The sequence below is a fragment of the Stigmatopora nigra genome, chromosome 5 (assembly GCF_051989575.1).
Source record: "Stigmatopora nigra isolate UIUO_SnigA chromosome 5, RoL_Snig_1.1, whole genome shotgun sequence".
Lineage (NCBI taxonomy): Eukaryota > Metazoa > Chordata > Actinopteri > Syngnathiformes > Syngnathidae > Stigmatopora > Stigmatopora nigra.
The window spans coordinates 9,269,407-9,295,000 of NC_135512.1; the positions used below are offsets into that span (position 1 = coordinate 9,269,407).

General features: G+C 39.4%; 3 protein-coding genes across 3 annotated transcripts in view; 2 read left to right on the top strand and 1 right to left on the bottom strand.

Moving 5' to 3' along the window:
• Positions 1–1,951: 1,951 nt before the first annotated feature.
• On the top strand, positions 1,952–5,597 carry LOC144197256 (uncharacterized). Its single transcript, XM_077717931.1, has 3 exons — positions 1,952–2,707; positions 4,003–4,116; positions 5,040–5,597. The coding sequence occupies exons 1-3, from the start codon at positions 2,095–2,097 to the stop codon at positions 5,132–5,134; spliced, it is 822 nt and encodes a 273-aa protein (XP_077574057.1). The 5' UTR covers positions 1,952–2,094; the 3' UTR covers positions 5,135–5,597.
• A 512-nt stretch (positions 5,598–6,109) lies between these two features.
• The window catches only part of psmd1 (proteasome 26S subunit, non-ATPase 1), a 19,634-nt gene continuing 149 nt past the window's right edge, over positions 6,110–25,594 (top strand). Inside the window, exons 1-24 of the mRNA XM_077717426.1 lie at positions 6,110–6,298; positions 6,482–6,525; positions 6,607–6,680; positions 6,964–7,133; positions 7,219–7,427; positions 7,519–7,662; positions 7,779–8,005; positions 8,103–8,163; positions 8,248–8,376; positions 8,820–8,908; positions 9,009–9,087; positions 9,219–9,392; positions 9,469–9,580; positions 9,749–9,945; positions 10,062–10,157; positions 10,507–10,571; positions 17,755–17,869; positions 19,006–19,122; positions 19,595–19,697; positions 22,092–22,261; positions 23,132–23,224; positions 23,329–23,415; positions 23,664–23,888; positions 24,642–24,793. Coding sequence (XP_077573552.1) covers positions 6,283–6,298; positions 6,482–6,525; positions 6,607–6,680; positions 6,964–7,133; positions 7,219–7,427; positions 7,519–7,662; positions 7,779–8,005; positions 8,103–8,163; positions 8,248–8,376; positions 8,820–8,908; positions 9,009–9,087; positions 9,219–9,392; positions 9,469–9,580; positions 9,749–9,945; positions 10,062–10,157; positions 10,507–10,571; positions 17,755–17,869; positions 19,006–19,122; positions 19,595–19,697; positions 22,092–22,261; positions 23,132–23,224; positions 23,329–23,415; positions 23,664–23,888; positions 24,642–24,788 — 2,943 coding nt within the window. The 5' untranslated portion in view covers positions 6,110–6,282 and the 3' untranslated portion in view covers positions 24,789–24,793. The remainder of the gene's footprint in view (positions 6,299–6,481; positions 6,526–6,606; positions 6,681–6,963; positions 7,134–7,218; positions 7,428–7,518; positions 7,663–7,778; positions 8,006–8,102; positions 8,164–8,247; positions 8,377–8,819; positions 8,909–9,008; positions 9,088–9,218; positions 9,393–9,468; positions 9,581–9,748; positions 9,946–10,061; positions 10,158–10,506; positions 10,572–17,754; positions 17,870–19,005; positions 19,123–19,594; positions 19,698–22,091; positions 22,262–23,131; positions 23,225–23,328; positions 23,416–23,663; positions 23,889–24,641; positions 24,794–25,594) is intronic.
• On the bottom strand, positions 12,014–16,023 carry htr2b (5-hydroxytryptamine (serotonin) receptor 2B, G protein-coupled). The gene is made up of 4 exons (XM_077717279.1): positions 15,805–16,023; positions 14,883–15,477; positions 13,608–13,808; positions 12,014–13,233 (listed from the first exon to the last, which is right to left on the bottom strand). The coding sequence occupies exons 2-4, from the start codon at positions 15,139–15,141 to the stop codon at positions 12,290–12,292; spliced, it is 1,404 nt and encodes a 467-aa protein (XP_077573405.1). The 5' UTR covers positions 15,142–15,477; positions 15,805–16,023; the 3' UTR covers positions 12,014–12,289.

The window sequence follows — 25,594 nt, forward strand, 5'->3', positions numbered from 1 at the left end:
TTGATGATGATAATAAAAACAACAACAACAATTATTATCATTATAATAATAATAGAAGGGTTATTTTTTTCTTCAATTCAAGCAGTATTGTCTGCAAAGTCTTTTAGTCCTCTTAGGCTCATCGTTTAGAATTTAGATCCAAAGAAATATAATTTTAACCAGATCCATAATGGTAATTGTGGGTTAGTGTTTGGATTATGACACTGCATGCATGCAACTATTATTAGGGAGGTGCTGCTCTCTAGCGAGTATAAAAGGAACGATAAGCAATAAGGAAAGAAAAGGTGGTCTGTTTTTGTAACCCAAATCCAGTTTAAGTCTGGCCAACTCAAAATGAAGTCACCAAACAAATATTACTGCATGTTTTATGCGTTCCTACACTTTATTTGAAGGATTACCTGTCATGGAAACGTGCTTTTAATGCATTGTATGAAAACATAAGTTTCTGGACAGCCTGAAATATTTTTTTTTCTAGATGGCCTAAATTATTTGTATAATATAATGTAACAGGAAGTGTTCCATATTTTGTGGTTCGTTTGTTTTGTTTGTCTGGTAGCCATAAATTGGAAAAAAATTAAAAGAGAACCTGAATTAACAGCATTCTTTGATGGCAGGTGCTTGATTTTATCAGACATACTCTTGTTGGTCTAGAGTACTAACCAGTAAAAAAAGAACGATTACACTTACTATCACTTTCCTTGACTTTGTCGTGTTTCTCGTATAATTCAATTTTTCGAAAATGTCATTTCGGCAAGATTTAGATTTTTGGGACAACTTTTACATGTTCTATTTCCAGATTACTTATTATTAAGTAACTTGTTCTATGATTATTATTCATTTATTGAAAATAATAATAAGAAGTGGCGATTTTCCAGTGTAAGGATTTGAACATACACTTTGTCGACAATTAGTCCGTTTTTTTTTAGGGCTCTGCCAATACCGTTTCATTGACTGAAACTGTCTTGAAATGACTGCAGCTCTGAATCTGAGTTTTTAGCAGTATCACCGTGCAAATCAAACATTTTCACTTTCTTTTCTTTCCTCATTTTTGAGTGGTGATTCTGACATACTTCCCCGGGTTTTGTGTTTGTAGCAGTTTCCCCAAACCGGATATTTTGTTTTTGTTTCTTGGAAACAGTTGGGTTATGTTAACTAAAGCAATGTATGTTAGGTAAACATTTGTACTTGATTTTATAACTATTTGCATTCACATGAAATTTGCTACTCTATTGTAATATTAATTGTCAACCATTTTTTTTTGTATTATCAGTTTGTCTGGATTTCTCTGTTACTGTGCAAGATACTTTTCCCTTGGATTCTGCTGCATTTAAACAAAGAGGTGAGTACACATGGACAACAATCACAAACAGAAGAGAGACTTTGGAAACAAACATAACTCACTTACTAATCAACACTGGTCCAAAGGGTAGTATTTGCTAAGGTCAGCCTTACAGTCAATTACATGTACATCTATAGTGCAATTGTATTTGAAGTGTTTAGAATACTTTTTCTGACTGAGAGCACCTTTTTAATGAAGGAAAAGGCATTTCAGGATTAAGGGATTAGCCTCTTTGAAACTCTGCAGAAGGTTTTTTTCCCTCATTTAATCATGATGGAAAGGATGACTTTGGCCTTTCTCCCTCTAAATGCACATAAGTAAGGCTAATGAAGTGAAGTTGTTACTTGTGTGATGAATTTGAGCGTTCTTTTTTTAATCAGATGAAAGAATGAGTCTTTTTCGCCAGCCTGTTAAGAAATCTACCTGGATTTGTGTTTTAGGGCTGTTAGTGGAAAAGATGTATACCACATCCAATATGGCGGCATAATTTTGCCGTTTGCTTTGACGTTAACTGCAGGGTCTATGTAGACATTTCTCAGTGTGATTTGGGGGATGCGTCAACGTTGACCACGCCCACTAAGACAAGTAGCCAATAGAAAAAACATTTAGTTCCGTGGTCTGGTCGTTAGTCCCACCTACTGCATCGCCTGTTTTTGCCAAATTGAACCGGGTTGCCAGCCTGGCATGGAGCTGGCATTCAGCCTATTTTCTGCTTTGAAAAGTCTCTGGCAAGTGAAGCCTCCACGAAGGCAGCCATGGCGGAGGGGAGCGACTTCGAGGACACGCTTACCGCTATCGGAGGCAAAGAGCGCATTTATTTGGTGAGCGATGCCGGCGAAAGCAACGACGCGAGTGAGAGCGACGCCGCCGTGCTGCTTGAATTCTTGGGGGATTTGTTCGGTGACCGGCGGCCCCTCTCCGCCCTCCACACGGGAGGTCAGTGCCACGACAAGCCCGGCCACCATTCCAACTCCCGGGCCGACGACCTTCATGCCGACGGGAGGACGCTCAACCGGCGAACGAGCAGTTCCAGCCGGAGGAGAAGCATCGACTGCCCTGCCATCGTTTTCCTCTTCAGACAGACTTTCTTCAACCATCAAGCGTGCTTGAAAGAGGTACTCAAGGACGTCAGAGCCCGCACTAAGGGAACCCTGCCGGCTTTGGTTGGATTAGTCCGCTTGACAGCGGGGGAGCAGGGCGACGAAAACCGCCTGTGCGTGCGCCGCTTGGAGATGCTCCTCCACAAGGTGTTTTCTCGACATCAAGCGGACGCGATCTGGGTGGGCTCCTTCGTCCCTGGTTCCCCGAGCAGCGTCCTCGACATCAAGAAGAACGTCGGCAGGGCCATTGCTTGTTCCTTAACTGCAGGTGTGAACCATTGAACGTCTTGTTTGCCATTGACGGCGAGAGGCGTCCAATCACAGTCTGAATGACAGTGAAAAGTAATACTATGCTCATTCCCTGCCAGTCAAATGGATTGGACGTCTATTGTCGTCAGGAGCAAACTGCAATAAAAATGAAGTCTGTACACATTTTCGAACACAATTCATAGGACCCGTGGCAATAAATATAGTACTATAGTGGACGCACTTCCTTAAGTCAGCCTCATTAAATAACTTGGTAGGTCGTATTGATTCCCCCCACACGCCTTGACTTTAACAACAGTTTCACTAAAATTAGATCTTCCTAAAACCACAGCCTGAAGTATTATAGTAGCACTTAACTTCATCTTTCTTCAACAAAAATCATCCAAATTGGCCTGTGATTTTTGCAGTGCTGTGTTTATAAAATATGAGAAGAATTGAATCAGTCTTTACTTTTGGAGTACATTGTATATTTTGCTTCAATTGATGTGCTCTGAATAAGTACTGTTGCTTCAAAAGGCAAACTTGGAATGGAATAATTATACTGTTTGTCTAAAGTATAAATAGATACATTTCCTGTGGGATATTTTTGCTCAAGGCCTCCAGTATTGCCATATAGTAAGGCACTACTATCACTTTTTCATTGGACTCTTGTAGATTTATTGCCTAGAAGTGTTTATTTTTAAATACAGATATAATACGGCACAAATCTGAATTTGTGTGTCATTTTCGGCTCTAAATACTAAAGCAAAAATTCACAGGAAAAATTAATTACATCTTTTAGATTTTTTTCACCAGATGCAAGACTTCAGACAAATGGAGTTACTTCATAGATCATTTATATACTTCATTCATAACAATATTCCCAATGGTTATCCACTCCTACAGTGTGTGGCAAGCCAGATTGCGAAAGGAGAAAATGTACAAACTCTCTCTACTATCTGGTTTTAACATGTTTGCTTTTAACTCTAAGGTCTTTAACCTGATGTACATCATGTAGTGTAGCTTTAACCCCCTCCCGATACAATAAAACAATCCACATTTTCCTTCGTTTTAGTGATTTTCAAACATGCCACAGGTTATGGTAATTAAAGGTAAGGGCCATCAGCCATAAATTTTCTAATGAGCACTAACACCCGGCAGACATAGATGAAAGTAGGTCAGAGCATGACATTCACAAGACTACCACTTCTTCCTACGATGGCTTCAAAGGTCCAAGAACAAAAGGTGCATTCATGGGATATTAAAGCACTTAGGATAAGCTGCCAAGTGTTTAAATTCCCTTTTATTGCCTTCCAGATATTACCAGGAACGACAGGGACCCACTTTTCTGGCCCTTCCAGTGTTTGTTCAGGTCTAATAGAGGAGAAACCAGACGAGCAGCCAGCAATCCTCCAACCAGCAAGCAAAGAGGTTAGCAACAAGATGTCATTGACAGACAGCACTGACCGATCTGAACCCTCACACACCCACACCATCTGTTTTGCAACCTTTATACCTTCAATCTCTACTTCACTTTCACTTCTAAATTTATTCTAGCTTAAAAAGCAATGGGTGAAAAGCAGACAACACCCACTTAAGACAACATTCTTTTCTTGTGTGTTCAATGAACATACTGTGTCATGCAGGTGTTACAGATCTGTTGTTTATTGTTGAGTTGCACAAAAAAAGCGGTTTGGATAATATTAATTTGTATAGTGCGGGAGTGGTGAACAAGTTAGACAAATAATTTATTTGTTCTAAATGGGCCCTGAGGTGTTTTAAGTGAGAATTAAAAAAAGAGAAACATGAAACAAATAGCCACAGTCTATAGTCAAACTATGTGGCTCATTGGAGCGAGTGGTTAGCGTGTTGGGCTCACAGCTCTGGGTTCCTGGGTTCAAATCCAGGTTCAGAAATTGAGATAAGCTGAGATAGTCAAACTATACTTAAAAAAAACACAGCCGGATTCACTTTGACCGGGAACCGCATGCAGCTCAAGGGCAATGTTTCCCATGAAAATTCCATAACACAAAATAATACACAAAGGTCACATTAAATCATCACAACAGTTAAAAACAAACAACGGAATTAGAAACAAAACATTTTAGAAAATTAGGTGATCAATGATCTTGTCAAAATAGTTGACCAGAAATACCAGAAATACCAGAAATACGGCAGATCAATACCTACAAAAGCTGTTGTTTAATATCTCCCAGTTTCATAGCAAAACTAAATAAATAAGAATACACATTTACATCTTTGTGACAAACGAATGTCAAAATAAGCTAACAACAAAGTTGTATAAACATAAAGAGGATTTGCATTGTGTGCCAACCTAATCAGAACTTTTGTAGGTGACTCTGGAAGCACTGAGGAGAACATCCCATTGAAAAACAGTTCCAAGTCTGCCGCAGGGCCTAACGAGGAATCCATGAAAGAAGGCGCCTGAAATCATGTGACTAAGACCTCTACACTGTGGACAACTAGTGGTGGTAATCTGAAGGGAAGAAGAAGCTTGTGTCAAGCCTTTAGGTTGTCATTGATGTCAATTCTTGTTTCTCCCTGATTCTTGATGAGACAAAATATATGATAAAGACTGTGTTGTTTAGTGCTGCTTTGCATGCACACACGCACACATGATGAAGTACAATCAGTTCTTGCACAATGTTTTTTTTTTTTTGAACCAGTTGAACAAACTACTGTAATTCATGCATTAGAAAATTTGGGTTGAACCTGTTTCTGTATGAAAAGGGCATTTATATTAGTGTAAAGATACACAGGCAAGGTTTTTGTATTTTTTTAAAGCTTAGCTTGTGAGTTTCTCTTTTTTGTTTACTCTCATTTTTTTTAAATGTGCCTTGGATTTATACTTTGACTACTACAATAGTAAATAAATTAGTTCTAACATTGTATTTATTAGGTTTATGGATTGTACATCCCATTCGTGAATAATAAAATGATCACAATGACACAATTATTTTTATGATTTAAGTATGACCAAATATAGGGTGTTGTTTTGTGGTTGACATATCTATATAATCTAGTAATGTCATAATTTATGCATTTTTTAATCAGTCACCTAATTTGTGGGCGGGATGAATTATATTTCAGTTATTATTATTTTTTACTTGGCTAAATTTATTGATTAAATTATTGACTAATCTTGACATAAACAACGCCCCTTTCTGCTCTTTTGGACAGGTAAACGGTTCACGCTTGGCGCGTTCGTGCAAACGCCTGAATTTTAAGATACTTAGTATACATTTCCATACATCTTCTTTGACCGTTAGACCGTCGACTTTAAATTGCAATAGGTTAAAGCTATGTTTAATAGTGTGGATTGGTTGTAAACGAAGAAATTGTTTCATATGCATTTCTTTTATATTTTGTTTTTAGTCAGGCCACAAAGAAGACAACTAAACAAGAAGGACCCCTTGTTGGGACCTCCGGCTTTGTCAAAAAGAACTAGCAACGGGCACGTCCAGTAGCACCGTTTTACCTCTGGATAGTTTTACTACGCTAAATCTTTACCAAATTCAAAAATAATTGTATTATCAATCACTTCACCGAGAAGATCAGAGGGAATTCAGCCCTAAAATGATAACATCTGCCGGTAAGTTGTGAAAGCTATATCATTTTGCAGATATCAAGTTTAGCTAGCAGCCATTGATTTAGCTGAGTCACATAGATCTGTATGTTGTCACTTAGCATTTCGCCCAAATGATCTTAAGAAAAAAACTGATCTTTAATGTTGATCTACAAGTTTGGAGTTAAATATACTGTATTTTCTCTCCAGCTGGAATTATTTCCCTCCTCGATGAGGAGGAACCACAGCTTAAGGTAGGAGACTAAACGCAGGCCAGCTTATACTGACACCAAATAAACAGCCTTTGTTATGAACTGTTTGAATTGTTTTGGCAGGTTTTTGCATTGCAGAAGCTTGACTACCTCGTCAATGACTTCTGGGCAGAAATCTCAGGATCTGTTGACAAAATGTAAGTGAGATCTTATTCATTCAATTACGGATGTCCTGATACTAACTTTTTGACTTCCAATTCACTCCGATTTTTGTCAAAATATTTTTTACCGGTACTGATCTGATGCCCATATTTTTAAGCCAGTAAAAATAATGCAAAATATAATGTAAGCAGCAAATGAGAAATTACTTTGTTTATATTAGCATCAAATGCTCACTGATACTGTCCTAAACTCTAAAATTGTTGTATTGGCCAATGATACTGAGTATAAACATTCTCATGTTTTTCCTCATGCACCTAGCGAGGTCTTGTACGAAGATGAGACATTCCGGAACCGAGAATTTGCCGCTCTGGTGGCCTCTAAGGTCTTCTATCATCTTGGAGCTTTTGAGGAATCTCTCAACTACGCCCTTGGTGCCGGGGATCTTTTCAACGTCACGGATGACACTGAATATGTGGAAACCATCATTGGTGAGTGAGGAAAGGAGAAAGTTTGAACGATCACAGTATTGGGGGACATTGACGCCACTCATGATTTGCTGTTGTCTCCTACTAGCTAAATGCATTGATCATTACACCAAGTTGCGTGTGGAAAATGCTGAGCTGCCAGAGGAGGAGGAGAGGAAAAGTATTGACCCCCGCCTTGAGGGCATTGTCAACAAGATGTTCCTGCGGTGCCTAAACGACCACAAGTTCAAGCAGGCCATTGGAATTGCCTTGGAAACCCGCCGCCTTGATATGTTTGAGAAGACCATCTTAGAATCGGTGTGGATTTTAGTTCACCCATTGCATTTTATGAGTGATTGTTTATGCTACATATAGTATTTGTTTTTTTCCCCCCTTTCCTTTTGCGCAGAACGACGTTAGTGGGCTTCTCGCCTACAGTCTGAAGGTGTGCATGTCCCTCATGCAGAACAAGAAGTTCCGCAACGAGGTTCTGCGTGTTCTGGTTAAGCTCTATATGAATTTGGAGAAACCTGATTTCATCAATGTTTGTCAGGTAACAGTCACTGAGCTTCTTTTCAAAAACTCTATGGCTTTGTCAATGACTTTAACAAGAAGCACAGTTTTACAGAAGCGATCTGGTGCACCTTTCTTTTCCCCTCCCCACTGCAGTGCCTGATATTCCTGGATGATCCTCAAGCTGTCAGCGACATCTTGGAAAAGTTGGTGAAGGAGGACAATCTGCTGATGGCCTACCAGATTTGTTTTGATCTGTATGAGAGCGCCAGCCAGCAGTTCCTCTCCTCTGTCATCCAAAACCTCCGAACGGTTGGAACACCAATCCCATCAGTTCCCGGATCTACAAACACTGGCACTGTGTCCACCACGGAAAAAGACAAGTAATAATCACATTAAATAAAACATGATGCTAGCTTATTTATTGTGTGTGTGTGTGTGTGTGTGTCTGTGATTGCTAACCCTCCCTTTCCGCCCCAGTGATGCAATGGAGACGGATGAGAAAGCTGGGAGCTCTCCTGCAGGAAAGCAAACTGAGCCGGTAAATGATACTGCAGCTTTTAGTGTTTATCTTCAATTTGGCCATAAAAAAATCATATTTTTTTCTCTCTTTTTGTCATTACAGAAGGAAGAGCCCAAAGACCAGAACGCCAAGATGATCAAAATCCTCAGTGGAGAGATGGCCATTGAGTTGCACTTGCAGTTTCTAATTCGAAACAACAACACCGATCTTATGATCCTCAAAAACACAAAGGTAATACTGAGGTTGAGAACACCTGTAAATGGACATAAATGAATAATCCACTTTCCCCTAACGGCTCTATGAAGAAAATGAAATAACATACAATTGCTTTTGAAAAGATTTTGCAATTGAAAGGTCACTAGTGTGAAACCGAGCTAAATGTTCAAGCAAATGCTTACTTTCCAGAAGCAATTTTGTTTGCCCTAAAACTGAGAATGTGGACAAAAAGACCAATAATCATGTACCCTTATTTGACACACAGTAAATATTCTTTCTTTCAGCTCTGTCTTCTTATAAAGCTATGTCATTTCAAATCTTAAATGTCATTTCAGGATGCAGTTCGAAATTCAGTGTGCCATACGGCCACCGTCATAGCCAACTCTTTTATGCACACTGGAACCACAAGTGACCAGTTTCTCAGGCTATGTCATTTCAAATCTTAAATGTCATTTCAGGATGCAGTTCGAAATTCAGTGTGCCATACGGCCACCGTCATAGCCAACTCTTTTATGCACACTGGAACCACAAGTGACCAGTTTCTCAGGTAAGCATTTTATTGCAAGTTAGAAATTGTACTTCTATAACATGTATACACAAATCTTCAAGATTTGTAAGAATTTTTTTGTCTTTTTTTCTTCCTCCAGAGAAAACCTTGAATGGCTTGCGAGAGCCACTAACTGGGCAAAATTCACAGCAACAGCAAGCCTTGGTGTCATTCACAAGGTAAATCATTACAGCAATCCATGGGAAAATAGAAATAGATTTTATGCAAGATATTTATTTCAAATTGGTTAAACTGACTGATGTTCATTGTGCCCTTGTTGTTACAACTCCCTTTTTCATTTCTTTGCTAGGGTCACGAAAAAGAGGCTCTTCAGTTAATGGCCACGTACCTGCCAAAGGACACCTCTCCTGGTTCTGCCTACCAGGAGGGAGGAGGCCTGTACGCTCTTGGACTAATTCACGCCAATCATGGCGGTGACATCATTGACTACCTCCTCAGTCAGCTCAAAAATGCCAGCAATGATGTAGGTTGACCTTACAGAATATGTAACATGTGCTCCGTGCCCGGTTGACAGTGCACTTCAACTGCTGTTTGAACAGATTGTTCGCCACGGGGGTGCTCTTGGTCTCGGTCTGGCTGCTTTGGGAACCGCCAGACAGGATGTATACGACCTCCTTAAGTCCAATCTGTATCAAGATGATGCGGTCACTGGTATGTTGAAGCAATACAAGTCGTTTTTTTTGTTATCACATGAAATATAATTATGTTGTGATTATAGATTCAAGGTAATAAAATCTTCAATTTATTTATGTGCATTTCCATCTTCCCATGTAAGAAAAATACAATCCAAAAGTTGTAATACATGATTTATACTTTCAGGGGAAGCCGCTGGCCTGGCCCTGGGTCTCGTCATGTTGGGCTCCAAGTCAGCTCAGGCTATTGAGGACATGGTGGGATATGCGCAGGAGACCCAACATGAGAAGATATTGCGTGGCCTAGCGGTGGGAATTGCTATGGTCATGTATGGACGCATGGAGGAGGCCGATACCCTCATTGAGAGTCTTTGCAGAGACAAGGTGAAGCTAACACTGGGAGAAACTGTACTAAAACTGAGTGTTGGTCAGCAATAGGGTGAAAAGCATCATGGTTTAGCTGCGTTCTCAGACAATGCCCGTCCCTTTTGAACTTTCAGGACCCGATCCTGCGGCGCTCTGGGATGTACTCTGTAGGCATGGCTTACTGCGGGTCTGGGAACAACAAGGCCATCCGACGTCTGCTTCACGTCGCAGTAAGTTTTTTTTTGGGTTGACCAGCTTCACAAGCCTTTAAACTGTGGAGTAAATGCCAGAGTTACAAAAGTGTCATTCAATCCGTGGTGAAATAACTTTATCATCATGATTCCTATATTTCAACAATTATAAAGTTTGTAATGGCAATTTTCAGCAATATCCCCAATACGGTGGTGTTATAATGACATTAATGTTGGATTAAGAACTATTCCTGTAGATGGCACCATCTGCTTACCAGTATTGATAGAACGAGGCCTGTCATGCTAGTCACAACATGAGTGTCTTTTTCAGAGTTTGAAGAGCTTCTGTATTTTTGCATCAGTAAAACTAATGCCTTTTTATCTTAAGGTGAGTGATGTAAACGATGACGTCAGGAGGGCAGCTGTCGAGTCCATTGGTTTCATTTTGTTCAGGTAAGAACCACAATAGCTTGTCATTGATGTTTTGTGTGATTCTTTACTTATGATGTTGATATGGTGATTGTTAAAAAAAGGCATTTCATCTGGAAGTAATTGTACAATTTAAAGAGTTAAGGCTATGTTGGAAGTCAGTAATTAATGTTTGAATATGAAAAGCAAAGTGCATTTGTATCCATGGGGTTCATGAAAACTCAACTCATCCATCTAAAATAAGGTTTAAACCTGTATGCGTGTCAGTAATCATATGACAACTTTTTTCAATTTTTTTTCCAACTTTAATTTCCTTTTAGAAATTCAGTCACCTACACATATATATATATATATATAGAGAGAGAGAGAGATTGAAAAGATTACAAATTTTACTATGGGTTCTCTGCACATCACATAGTGATATCATGTTTTGTATAGTGTAGTCATTTTCTGGCTTAAAAAAATAACTTAAAAAGCGTTTGTACGAGTTGGTAGTTGGTTTTCATTGTAATATGTCGTTACACAAAGCTCCATCAGCCAAGTACATGGTAAATGATGTACAGCTCTGTGATTGTTGCTTTTTTCAAGTCATGTAAACGCAGTGTGAAGCAATTTTTCAGTACCAGAAAAGACACCAGCAATAGCAATACAACTGGTTCAGATATACCGTGCTTCCAGCCCACAATCACTGGCAGAGACTCCAGCACCCCCGCACATCTTGTGAGGATAAGCAGTAGAAATTACAGTTTAATGTAGAGAAAAGACAGCCATACTTACAGCAATGTTTCTGTGCAAACAGCCCATTTAAGGTCTTCCCGGGGTTGTGCGAAAGAGTGTAACGTTAAGTATAAACAAAGAAAATGAATGTTTTTGTGCGAGGACACACTTTCAGTATTTGGCATCTTTAGATTCTCAGTGATGTTTCCTTTCTTTATAGTAATTTTATACATTTGAGGCAGTACAAAATGTCTTTAGAGGTAAATTATTAAAGAACGTAGTCCTTACTAGGTTAGTTTCTAATGACATAGCTGACAGAATGTAAACATAAAGGCAGCAGTCTCAAACCGGTCCTCAAAGAGCCGCAGGGGTTGCAGGTTTTCATTCAAACCGAACAAGCGGACACCTTTTGCAAGTGTCATCAGTTGATTTAGAAGACCCATCATTGGTTAAAATGCTGACACTGGTTCGGTGGAAAAAAAGACTAGGACCAATTGCGTCCCTTTTCAGAATTGGTTTGGGGCCCCTGCATTAGGGGGACAATGAGTCAAATGGATTTGCATATTTAACATACATTTACTGCCAGCTTTCCTCTTGAGCATTCTACGGCATTGGCATTGATTGAGCTATTAAAACCCCGCCATAACATCTCATACCTTGTGTTCATCTCAAGTTGTCTTTTTTTCATTCAAAGATCTGTTTAGGCTGATTTAAACATTTGCTTGTTTCTGACCAGATGCGTAGTAACAGTATCCTGTTTTCTAATGGCATGTGATTTAAAGAAATATTGTGATATCAGTTGACAAAATGCGATATTCAGCGGGTTTTCAGTGAAGCATTGTGCAGTTGTGGGATAAATTCCAGTAGACTGTTCTAGTTTCAAGGAAAGTACATTACATTACAAAGCGCCAGTCAACCACAATCCAATCAATCCAACTTTTTGAAATTGGATGGCTGTACAATCACTTGTTTTTTTTCTCAGAAATCAAAGGTTTTGCTTTTACGTTGATTGGATTGCTGTAGGTTTATAGGCGGCTGACAAGTTCTTCTTGCTTGGCGTCATAGTTGTCAACTAAGTGGATTGGGTCTAACACAACACCGCCAGATGATTGTACAGCTGTCTGGCTTCTCAGTGAATTTTGGTAACTGACTGCCCCAAGTCCATTCCTCATGCCCCTTTTCATGAAGAGTTTTGAGTTTTCGGTCACAGAAGATTTGAATGAAATTCTCGCAAAGGTCCGATCTGCAATCGAGGCCTTTAGATTTCTGTCTGTGTGATGACTCGTGCAGGTCTTATAATTACAAGTAATGTAGCGGGTGAAGGCCTCCCTGAATGTCTTGTTGAAGAGTGTGTAGACCAGTGGGTTAATCCCCGATGACACATAGCCCACCCACACAAAGATCTCCATCAGACGGGAGATGATGTTGGCATTACAGGTGGTACACAGTACAGAGGTGACGTTGGTGATAAAGAAGGGGCACCACATGACCACAAACAGGAGGAAGACTATGCCAAGCACCTTTGATGCACGCTGTTCATTGCTTAGAGTCTGCATTGACTTCTTTCCCATTGTGGACAATCTGCGGATGGGCATTTCAATGATGGGAGGGTTCGCTGTGCCTACAGTGGAGTTTTGTTGCATCTTGTCCAGACTGTGAAATTGTTCAACTTGATTAGTAGTCCCGGCATTTTGCTCCTTTGGGAAAGCTGAGGAAACTGTGGGGCAACTGATACGCTGAATCACCCTTGACCTGAGCAAGTAAACCTTTTTGCGCAGCACTTGGACAGTAAGAAGGTAGATAACCATCATTATGATCAGCGGAACAAAAAATGCTGCCATGGATCCAAACATGATGAATTCCCGGAAGGTGTCCGTTTTAAGTTGGCATGTGTGGTTACTGTTGAATGTCATGTTGTTCCTGGGTTGGTATTTATGGAGACCCTTGATTGGAATTGGGATGGCTATACCTGGGAAACAAAAATTTTATTAGTTGTTAGACAAAACTCTCGCAATAAGATAGGCGATCCTTAAAATAGAAGACATTGTTGGTAACATCGAAGATGTCTGACTCATTTTTCTTTGTTTCCTTTTGCTGTTTCAGTTTACCTAACGCACACCTTGTCCCTTCCTGCTGTTATATGCCATGTAACTGTATATATTAGATCTGCTTTTATTCCATCCGGCTTTTGTTTATGAGCCTATAAACCAGGTCTGCAATGGATCTTGTCAAGTAGTGTATTTCAAAACTGTGCCAGTGTTTGAAATTAATGATGGCAATCGTGATGACAGCTGAAGGAAATCTACAAGGTAGTACATGAAAAGTGTAAAGTGATATGCTTACAAATGGATATAAGCCACACCAGTGCTATCTTGATCATTGCCTTTGCTCTGGATTTGAATTGGCTGTGCTGGATCGGCTTCTTGATGGCAATGTAGCGATCCAGTGAGATGGCGCACAGATGCATGATGGATGCAGTTGAAAAGAGTACATCCAGGAAGAGCCAAATAGGGCAGATGAAATCTGGTAGGGGCCAATCTGAATCTGCAGAAATAATAAAGAATGATCAATTCACTTTAACTATCTGCCTTATAGGACCAGATCATTATCATATAAGTACTATTCCTTTCTGTTTTAGAAATGTGGTCTGGTTGAGTCTTGCAGTCTATGACCCAGCATGGGATTAGAAGTGGCACTCAATATGAAAACAAAAGTTTGTTTATATGACAGTGCTGGGAAGAGTGTTCATACTCTGTTGATGGAGCTAAAAGCCATTCATCTCAAAATCATGGAGGCTCGCAGTGATGTTTATTTGAATTTCCATGCATACACTTGGCAGTTTAAACTTGTATCACTTTTTTTAGTTTTTAGATTGATGTATTTATATGGACCCACTGGTTACTTTTAACTTTAGTTTTCAATAGGAATTTGGTTTATATATATAGTTCGTATTGTTGTCTTTCCGACATATAATGAATTCTAAGTGATTAAATTTGTTTGTGTTGAAACGTATATTCATCCATCCATTTTAGTGTACTGCTTATCCCCCAGTTGATACTCAATTGATTTGGTCCATTTTGAGGTAGTGTCTATGGAACTATGGCTAAAGCTTGAATGCTGAGACTTCAATGTTATTTTGTAAGAAAGTCGCTACCTGGGACAGTCTCGGCGATTTTGAAAATGGAAGGAAATGATATCGTTTCTAGCTAATGCTTTGGGAGTTTTTTTTCAAATAAAGAACATTACTTTGTCCTAAAATTATACATTTGGCATTCTGTATGAAAATGATAGCTCTCTACTGGAAATTGTTGTACTCCATTAACCACATATGATTTTGGTTTGAAATGTTAAAGTTATAGTTTGAAGCAAAAATATACAATATTTTTAGAGGGCCTGCCGGTTTTAAATAGTTTGAGGAATAAAACTAAGATAGCTCGACGAGCCAGATTGTAGGCACGGTAACTTTAATACACTCAGAATATACCTAGAGTTAAAATGAAAATCACGTAATTTCTGAAAAATTATGCCATTCAATTCATGTCAGGTGTTGTTTAGGAATGATCTCACTGTTACCATTTTGCGACGTTTGTGAGAAAGGAGTTTGCATGCTTAACTTACTGTAAAGAACAGTGACAAGGGCAATTGGCATCACCAGGAGTCCCACCAATAAGTCAGCCATAGCAAGTGACATCAGGAAATAGTTGGTGGCATTCTGCAGTTTCCTCTCAAGTGATACAGCAAGGATGACCAAAATGTTTCCGCCAATCGTAGGAATGATGACCAAAATAATAAGCAGCGCAGCCCACTTTAACTGAACCCCAGAGCTTTCTGATATCGGGTCGCCAAGTACCAGTGGAGCCACCTCTGACTGGGACATAGTGCAGTAAAAGTTCCAGCGGGTCTTATTGTGGGTCCGGGCTCTGATCTCTGTGGTTTTGCAGGCTCGGTCAGCATTGTCACTGGTAGCCACAGAGAAGGGCAGTTAGGTAGGCCAAAAGAGCTCAGGGGCAGTGCACCACCGGATGCCACATCCCTTCAGGCAAACTTTTATTTTTGAAAAGGAAAAAATACAGACAACCTCTGGATGATTGTGGAAAAGCTCCCGTATTGTTAATCCATACACGTGTAGTATTTCCACATGAAGACAACAGCTGGATTCCTCATGTTCCTTAGTTTTCCCTGCCAGATTAGGCTTTCCACTCTTTCCACCTACCTGTAAGGGTAAAGAGAGCCGTTAGTGGAAGACCAATGACACTAATGATTTCACACGTTTTTTTTCCATTTACCAAAAAAAGTGTTTAAGGTAGTTTATCAAATTTGTCAAAGTTGCAAAATGTTTATTCGAAGCAAGCACATTTTCAATTATTAGGATTATATCTAAAGCTATGAATTTTAAAATGTTTGTAAGTAGGAAAATATAAAACTATGTACCTATATAAGTTGAGTTACTCCAAGTCTTCAATTCATTGCAAATGTCACTTTACACTCACTAAACAATTCTCAAACATAAAACAAGACTGAACCATTTAGGATTCCTTACCTCTCTTCAATGAGTTGCTTCTGGATGTTTCAACTCTTGTGTTGCCCCTCTAAAAAGACCTGGAAAAGAGCAACGTTATATTTGTAGCCCTCCCAAGTGAGAACATGAGACAATTTTCTCCATGTCCATGATGGGAGATTGATTTTGCATCCAAAATGTCTGGCTATGCATCACCTCCCATGATCACAGCTTTAGAACTTTCAGATGTTGTGGCTTCTGCCTTTCTCTTTCCTTCTCACTCTCCAACCTCTAAAGAGCTTGTAGTCGCTCCTTCTTTCTCCCCTCTCTCACCCCTTCTTCCCCTCCCAACCCTAGTCTTGGTGAGTCACAATGTGTGCATAACATAAATGTCTTCATGGTGGCCACGCGCCAGTGTTTCCTGGGGATCATTTTCTTCAAACCCCATTGTTTGGTGTCTACCCTCAAACCCACTCTCCATTAGAACTTACAAAAACACTATGTGTTGAAGTAGTTATAACATCTATCCATTTCTGCTATTATTTATGCACTTTCTAACTCATCGCTAATGACATTCAGTCCATTTAAAATTGAACTGCTATACAATGCAAGAAATGTCAACAATGCCAACAAGTTGTTCTTTGACATCAATTGCATTAAACATGCTTAGTTGATGCCAAACATTTTTTTAAATGTTATTTTGGCAGTATTGTGTCATGTTTATGACAATGCTGTCCAGGTGTATTCTGGTTGTATTTGGGTTATTTCATGTCACAGTTGGGAAGTGTGATATTATCATTGAGCAATTGCCACAAATCGATCATCTGTTTTCCTGCCACTTTTTTTTTACCTCATGACACTATTTTCAAAGGCTTATGTAGACTGCATGGTTAATTAAACCATGCACTGCCACTCCAGGATATATTTGAGGCATGCACACACAATGATTTAGTACTTCATTAAACAGTCCAATGATACATTCAGAGGGCAACACAGGTGCTTTTGTAAGACGTCAGCAGACTACCAGAATAGAATTATTTTATCTCTGTAAATTAAATCGAAAGGACATCTAGAGCTGTCATGGAGCATCAAATGAATCAAGTTTGATCCTCGTGTATGTTTGAGCTCACCTACCCTTGAGAACCAATCCTGGAAAACCCATTTAAAGGATATACACAGACAAGGACATGTATGTGTGTATAACAGACGATATTCTGGTTACGTCACTTGTGTAGTAACTTGTCCAGAAAGTTTGGTACATCTGTCTATATTCCTTCCATAACATACATGGATTTACCACATCCATAAATAAACAGCTCAATTATTGCCTATGGAGGTAATGAGATATCTAGCTTAACAGTCTTTGTTTTTTTACCCGTTGCTTTACACAACATACAATCAGGCAGTCCTGCTACAAGAGTGTGCAAGGTCACCATTTTGAAACAATAGAGAACATCATTGCAGCTCTACCTTTTTAAGTTCTTAAATTTAAAAAAATGTACTTACTGGATTAGCAAATAACATCACATTGTGTTATTCTTAATGTCAAACACAGTATTTCATTTTTTTCCTGTCATGCTTGTGTACAGAAACAAATTCCTTCTTTTTGAAAGATGACTTGAACAGACATTCCCTAACAGAGCTAGATCTACTGTCTGGCTATAGTGGTTTGAGTTCATATGACTCACTTGTTCAATGCCTTAAAAAAATTCTTTTGAACAAATTGGGCTGACAGACTTTCCACATGCTGTCCGTCTTTTGCGCACTGTGAAGCTTTCAACACGCATTGTGAAGAATGCTCATATCAGGGCCAGATTGTGCTTTTTTTTAATACCACCACTATTCGTTGGTTTTTTTTCTTTCCTTTTTTGTGTGTGGTTCACTTAAATGTTAACTTTTTTTTTCAAATTGATCTGCTCAGCACGTTACATATGGTTTGGAATGCTAAAGCCGGATCTGTATTCATTTTAATTTTTTAAACCTCTCTTTCAGAACTCCTGAGCAGTGTCCCAGTGTTGTGTCCCTTTTGTCAGAAAGCTACAACCCTCATGTTCGTTGCGGTGCTGCCATGGCTTTGGGCATCTGTTGTGCTGGAACAGGGAACAAGGTGAGTTACCCTGTTAAAAGAAAGCAGGTGTATTTTCCACATTAACAATGAGCATTAAATTCACCTTGAAGCAATGGAACTGCTACCCTTTTAGGGTAGTGCTCAGTTCCCACTGAAATCCAGGTTACTTTTTGTATCAGTAATGTAACCAGTAATGATCAGATTTTTTTGGCAAGGCAAAAACTTGCAACAAATTACTTTTATTGCATTATTACTGGCCGGTCATGGACTGTTTTCATATGGTACTGTTTTAGGGGGAGAACTAAAATCAGAACTCGCATGAAATGCATGTCAATAAAAAAAATTGAAAAATAAATCCTACACTAGATATAGCTGAAACAAAAACACGGGAGACATGTACACTGAGCTAATTATATTAGTATACTGTAATTGAGGCCGCTGTAGTTTTCATTTCAATTTTCGAAAGCGCCTGTTAGGATAGGACTGGCACTGTGTACGCACATTGCTGCCCAAGCTTATTTGGCCTTTTATCGTGAGAGTGATGGTTTTGTGTCCAGAGAACTAGGTCACCTATTTAAAAGAATACATTATTTCACTCTTATTTATAATCCTTGTTCTGTTCAAATGAAATTGTTTGCTACATCATTGTGGCTGTAGATAAAAGAGAGGGGGTTGTTGTCTATTGTAAAAGAAAATAAATAACTGCATTGAGCAGGAAACCTTTGTTCAAGGTAACCTGTGACCTAATGATTATGAGGAGCATGACGTGCTCAAATGGTGTTGGCTTTGCCTCCTGATTTTTCAGGAGACCTCTTACTTTGAAAACATCCTGTTTGTCTTCACTTGACAGATTGGTCGGCTCCTTCTAATCTTTCCATAAATGTCATATCGCTCAGCACTCCATAAGCAACAAAGTGAGAACTACAAGGCGGTCTTTGCTTTAACTGTTACACAGTTGCCCTGGGCAACCAGATATGAAGTCACTAATCTCATTCATTAGGATGGTCTTGTTTCCTCTGTTAATAATCTTTTTCCTGGACACATGTTGTCGTCGTAGTGCGACTGTTTCAATTCGGAAATGGCAAATATAGATGGCGCATACTTGCAACTCTTTTTTTTTTCCTCAACACTTGGTGTTGATCATGCTGAGATTTTTTCATCTGATCTTCCTTCAGGAAGCCATCAATCTGCTGGAGCCAATGACCAATGACCCAGTCAACTATGTAAGACAAGGTGCTCTCATTGCCTCTGCACTTATCATGATCCAGCAAACAGAAGTCACCTGCCCTAAGGTTTGTTTACAGTTTTTTTAAAATGAAGGTTAAGACTACAATTCATATTAATGTGAAAAGGAATATTAATTTCAATAAACAACGGGGTGTTAGCAGAGGTAGACCGTTGATTAAATGCTCTAAGCATCAACCTCATGAAGATGGAGGGAAAATTTTTTTATTTTGCTCTGGAAAATAACCCCTCCCAGCAGAACTTCACACATTTGCTTTGGGAGTACCAAATATATTGTCACAGACAGTTAAGAAATGCCAGACACCTTTTCAGAGACTCCTAAGTTTTTTTTTTTTTTATAAAGCTAATGTCCGATGCAGTTTTTTGTAAGAGCCATTTTTCAAAACAGTGAAATGTTACGGCAGTATTGCATTCATGTCTGTTTATTTTAAGATGCGGTCTATGTACGTTTACACAGTCTCTTGTTGCAGACAATATGTTTCTTAAGGTATTCAGAGTTTCCTCCTTCTTTTTTTACAGGTGAATCAATTCAGACAGCTTTACTCAAAAGTAATCAACGATAAGCACGATGATGTTATGGCCAAATTTGGTGCCATCCTGGCTCAGGGAATCCTTGATGCAGGTCAGTAACTATTATGTTGAAGTTGTTTAACATAATTTTTGAACATCCAAAAAGTCTGTACATTTTGGCATTCAATCGAATTGTCCTTGAATAATTGAGCCACCATCTTATCCACTCCTAATGTGGAATGAATGACTTTTTGAGTGGAATTGAACCTGGAATCAATGCCCCCGGGGCTTTCAGTGCAGTGTAACATACTTATAAACACGTTGTCCTTGTTTGAACTTCTCTGGATATAAAAACCTTAGTCGCTCTGTAAAACAAGCAGTTTAAAATTGCTCTGTGGTTTCGTATGATTGGCTAAATTTGAGTTCCTTCAGGTGACCAGAGTACGCCTCCAACCCTGACCACCCACGTGCTGTAACTATGGAAGACATCACATTAAGGTTCATTAGCGGCTAGGTTTTAGCGCAGCTCTGCTACTTTCTGGGTCGTATAGCCCGTTGGTGTCCCGCTGGTGATTATGTTTGTCTGATCGTCTCTGGCGTGTGCGTTCCTGCTCTGCTGTTTGTGGACTCAAGCACACAAAATGGCTTTACATGTGTGAGGTCCCAGCTGCACACTCACACTGACACAGAACACACCAATTTTCTCATGTATACACAAAGCCTTGGAAGCAAGGCGGGAGCAGAACAACCTTGTGCCAGCATTGAAAAAAAATAAAAGTGCTAAGGCAGATTCTTGAACATGAACTCATTGCGGTAAGCCCTCCTAAATGCTTTAACAGTTCTCCTACATAGTGATGTCTCTTAGCCTTCCTGGTTGGTTATGGACAATGGATAACAGCCAAGTTATAATTCAAACCGGCACATTCAGAGCAGTCTTCGGCATGGCATGATGACTGAAAAAAAAAGATCAATCTACAATCTTAATGTTTGTCTTCTGCTTTGTCTTATGACAGCGTCATTTCCCTGTTTTCCTTGTCAATCTTTTATCTCTTATTCCAGCATGCCCTAATAATCATAATCTATTTAGATGATTTCCAAGAAAACTGAAGTATGTTGGCTGTAGATTGATGGGACCGATTTGCTCCGATTATATCTGTTCTGAGATTCTGTTATGTGACCCTCCTTTTTTTTTAACTGAAATCATATTTTCTCATAGGAAAGTGTATAAATAGGGTAACCTCTTAAGTTCTTGTATTAGAGGTCCTGCTGTACTTGGAATAACCTCCTGTGTGAGAAACGCACTGATCAAGTGTTCTTAACCTATTGTCACATTTTCAAGGGTGCCTTCAGTAACCATTGCTGCTCATGTGACTGATCATGGCCAGCATACATTTAGCAGAACAGAAACATTTCAACACGAATTCATAGTGCTTTGCCAAGACTCATTTAGCTGAATGACCTCAGATATGACTGAGTTACCTGCTATTGTCTTGACTGATTTCATTTGAAGCGTCCACTCCCTAGAAATACCATTTATTTTCATTATGACAGGACATGACTGATTTATCCTGGTTCCCTCCTATCTGTCCTTCCTTTCACTGTCCTTTGTCTCTGAACCTTTTCAAATCCTCCCTATTGTTTCCCGCTGATATTAGGAGGGCGTTTGCAAACTGTCGACATGCTCTCCAAATAGAACCTACCTTATCAAGTACTGTCTCCGGGGAAGAATTTCAACACCTAATGTTTGTTTTTGTTATGGTGAATCTATAGGACTCATTTTTGAAAGTTTTTTTTTTTTTCGTTCGAAAAGGAAACATTTTAAGCCAATGTGTGTATTGGATGAATGGTACAAACCATAGTCGTCATGTTGAATGATCAAAAAAGACCTTGCCCCGAGTTTAATATCTTGCTTTTTATAGTTCATGTCTTATTTGTAAGGGGTTGGCCAACAGCCTGTCATAATCTTTTAGGAACTACAGTGAAGCCCAGAAACTTTTGGACAGGTTTATTTTAGCCGTTTGCGAAAACATATTTGGGATGCTTCAAGTACAAACTGTGAAAAGTTATTTTCTCCTCAATTCAGGGGCTCTGTAGTAATTGGAAACTTGATTTAGAAAAAGGAAAGAACGAGGTCCAATAGGCACTTCCCTCAAAACTGTCACCAAAGTCATCTTTTAGAAGGTTGCATTAGTATTCTCTTTCTTTGAACACACCACATGCGGTTTAAGGAGCTCTAAATGGAAGTAATACAGAGAGACACACTTCTGTTTGTTTATTGATGATGTGATAAAAGGCAAGCAGCTAGATACATTTTGAAGGATACACAATCAATTGTTCTGTTTTTTAATATGTTAATGGTTATTCTATTCATTGGGATGTACAAGATAAAATTTGTCTTTTTTTAAATTAAAAAAGAAAAACTTTAAAAACAAACTTGATAAGTTCATTTGTTGTTGCCAATCTCAGCAACTTTTGCATCCAAGCACTTGTGGTATCTGTTTTGCAGGAGGACGTAACATGAGCATCTCGCTTCAGTCCAGGACCGGTCACACACACATGCCGTCTGTCGTGGGTCTACTTGTCTTCACCCAGTTCTGGTTCTGGTTCCCTCTCTCCCACTTCCTCTCCTTAGCTTTTACACCCACCGCCATCATTGGCCTTAACAAGGACCTCAAGGTATGGACCAACCGATCGCAAAGCACTATTGACATGTTCACAGTCACTGCCATTATTTTATTTGTTGTTTTCTTGGCGGCATCAGTCTGATGACTTTTTACTTAATTGTTCATTTCGAGATCCGTCAGTTATACCGGCCGGCCATGTTCAAGTGTAAATACTTCAGAACCAGAACAACTCGTGCAAGCATCAGCATCATCAAGCTGGGATGTTGTGCTTTGCGAGAGTTGTTTCTGTCTGTCACATCAATCAAAGCTGCAGGTCTGCTTTAAGTCTAAACGCATACTTGACCTTAACAATTCAACAACAAATGCCATCATTAAAATGAGCATCTATTATGTTCGAGCTAGAATGTTTTTCTCTCTGAGAGGAAATGCCACCATATTTATGACTTAAATAGTTTATTGGTACAAAAGAACATTTTACATTAAATAGTTAATTACTAAATAATATTAGAGAAAATATATCTATATTTTTTAGATATTCCCACACACTGTTCAAATAAAGAATGTCAAAATTTATATAAAAAAAAACATTTTGGATTCCATGTTTAGATTTGTACAATATCTGACAATCACAATTACAGGGAGGCAAATCTATAAATCTTAGTTATTTCTTTTAATTTTTCAAATTTAGCCAACTTTTAAACTCCAATTCTTTAACTCTTTATAAGGCCTTATAAAGAGTTAAAGAATTGGAGTTTAAAAGTTCTAAATTGTTTGTCCTTTAATTACATGAAATGAGATCGACCAAACTCATGTTCATCCTTAAACGCAGAGACTTTGCTGTAGATTAGTCGTTAAGTGAAGCAAACTGTCAGTTGTCCATTTCTTTGTCAGTGACTTTATCCCTCCACATTTTGGTCCTCAGATGCCCAAAGTGCAGTATCGCTCCAACTGTAAACCTTCCACCTTTGCTTACCCGCCAGCTCTGGAGGTTCCCAAGGAGAAAGAGAAAGAGAAGGTGACATGGGCGGGCACACTTTTGTCTTTTCTTCTTTCCTTTCTTTGACATATTAGCAGTATCGTGTCGCAGTAACACGTATATAAATTGTCTGTCCCTGTCAGGTCTCCACTGCCGTTCTCTCCATTACAGCCAAAGCAAAGAAGAAGGAGAAGGAAAAGAAAGAAAAGGAGGAAGAGAAGATGGAAGTGGTAAGTGCCATTCATTACTTTTGTTTAAGTCCGAGTACTATTCCATTTGCGACAAGCGCTTTTTGAAGGACACATGTTTAGACAGGCCTGCCCAGTGGACCCACTTAGATGATGAAGTTTACTTCCATTTGGTTCTCTGTTCACATTATAACGTGGACAGAGAACCAAATGGTCCTCCCCAATTTACGATGGGCTAAAATTAAAATGTTCACCAAAATCATGGTGCTGGTTTGTGTGCATTTGAACAGGAAGTACAGGAGGGTGAAAAGGAGAAGGATGATGAGAAGGAAAAAGAGAAGGAAAAAGAAAAGGAGAAGGAAAAGGAAAAGGAGAAGGAGAAGGAAAAGGAGAAGGAAAAGAAGAAGGAAGTGGAGCCCAACTTCCAGTTGCTGGAAAACCCAGCCAGGGTGATGCCAGCCCAGCTCAAGGTCCTGACCATGCCTGACACCTGCCGCTATCAACCCTTCAAGCAGGTGAGCTCTTCATCGTCCGTTGATTAGTGCGAACGGCCAAAAGCCAATTGGCATGCAGCACCTTCCGGCAAAAAGGAAGTCCTCTTTTGATTGGCCAGCGCTCCTTGTAAGGCTTTGTTTTGTCATTCAGTTAGAGTGAACAATTTTATAGACCCGGCTGAGATCTGCTCTGTGTTTGAGTCACAAGAAGATTAATAAACACACCAAGTCGCTTTCATTCATGACTGAACCATTGTGCACGTGTAGAGCTCACAAAATATCCCTGTGATCATTCAAAAGAAATTGACCAACATTTGCAGGAAAAGTCCATAACAGTTGTTAACAATGTTGCTCTTTCCAAGTGTGTATTTTGGCTCCGATTCTGCCTGGTATTGACCGATACCAATACGATATCAATTCATTTTCTGAGAGCTTACATGCCCGGTTAAAATACACCAGAGATTTAAAATGTTCTTCAGACTCTAAATGTTCCTGTGTTAAATTTTTGTTAAATTTTCTATCACTGTTTTTTGTATTAAGTTCATACACACAGGTTTGTTAGGATGAAATTTGAAATCGGAACATTAACCTTAAGTAAATCTTTTTTTTTTTTCAGATTAGACCATAAACAAACACTTAAGACATCCATGCATTTTATTTTTTGACAAGTTTTCACCAAGCACGATCTCAATCAGTGTTTTTACCTGCCTCTTAACATTTCGTGAATTTAGGAAGACAGGCCATCTTTGAACAAATCTTTCTTGTCTCATTCAGCTGCACACAGGTGGCATCATTATCATGAAAGACACCAGCGAGGAGGAGGAGGAGCTAGTGGAACCCGTCTCGGCGCACGGGCCAAAAATCGAGGAGGAGGAGCAGGAGCCGGAACCCCCAGAGCCCTTCGAATACATCGACGAGTAGATCAGGTACCATGCTAGACCAAACCATGTTTTAACTAAAAGCCCCATTTTTTTTCCTGAGCTTTCCAATTTATAATTCACTCACCCTCTCACACATACTCAATCACATTCACTCGCTCTCACACTTAGGCACTCTCTCGCAGCCACACACTTTGTATCCTATCCACACACCCCTTTTTGGGCTCACCTTGTTCCTCTAGTGGTTTCTGTTGCTCAAAGTTTTACATGTTCACCGTGTATTCCTTGTACACTCACATTCTCTGTCACGTGTGTGTGGGACTCTCAGGCTCAAGTTACATTCACTCTCACACTCATTCACTCCCTCACTTGTGAATGTGAGTGAGTGAGATAGGGAAAGTGAGAGAGTGCCTGAGTGTGAGTACAAGTGAGTGAGATATTCTTACTCTCACACTTATGTGTGAGAGAATAGATCTGAGGTAAAGTGTGTGAGTCACTCACTCAATCTCTTGCTCTCACAATCACTCTCATACACTTGCTCGCTTTCACACCCATTCTCTATCACACTCTCTCAGATTCTCACACTCAATGTCTCACTATCAATCACTCACACTCTCTCACTCTAAAGCTGTGATACTCCCACACTCACTCTCATATTCAGTTTCTCACACTCATTCCCACACTCGCTCACATCCATCTCAAGTGGGAGGGTGGCAATAAAGGAACGTTCAATCGGATTGGAAGTCTACCAGGGAGACAGTAATTCTTGTAACTGGCTAGCGGTAAAAAAATGCAGGGTGGAAGTTAGTCTAAAAATAAGTGCTTTGAATGACAAAAGTTTTTTTTTAC

Excerpts from the sequence above, each read along its gene's own strand:
- htr2b (XM_077717279.1), bottom strand. The coding sequence starts at position 15,141 with ATGTCCCAGTCAGAGGTGGCTCCACTGGTACTTGGCGACCCGATATCA. Across the intron at positions 13,809-14,882 it reads CCTTGTCACTGTTCTTTACA|ATTCAGATTGGCCCCTACCA; the intron begins GTAAGTTAAGCA and ends TTATTTCTGCAG. Across the intron at positions 13,234-13,607 it reads GGTGTGGCTTATATCCATTT|GTATAGCCATCCCAATTCCA; the intron begins GTAAGCATATCA and ends TTTGTTTCCCAG.
- LOC144197256 (XM_077717931.1), top strand. The coding sequence starts at position 2,095 with ATGGCGGAGGGGAGCGACTTCGAGGACACGCTTACCGCTATCGGAGGC. Across the intron at positions 2,708-4,002 it reads TGCTTGTTCCTTAACTGCAG|ATATTACCAGGAACGACAGG; the intron begins GTGTGAACCATT and ends ATTGCCTTCCAG. Across the intron at positions 4,117-5,039 it reads TCCAACCAGCAAGCAAAGAG|GTGACTCTGGAAGCACTGAG; the intron begins GTTAGCAACAAG and ends GAACTTTTGTAG.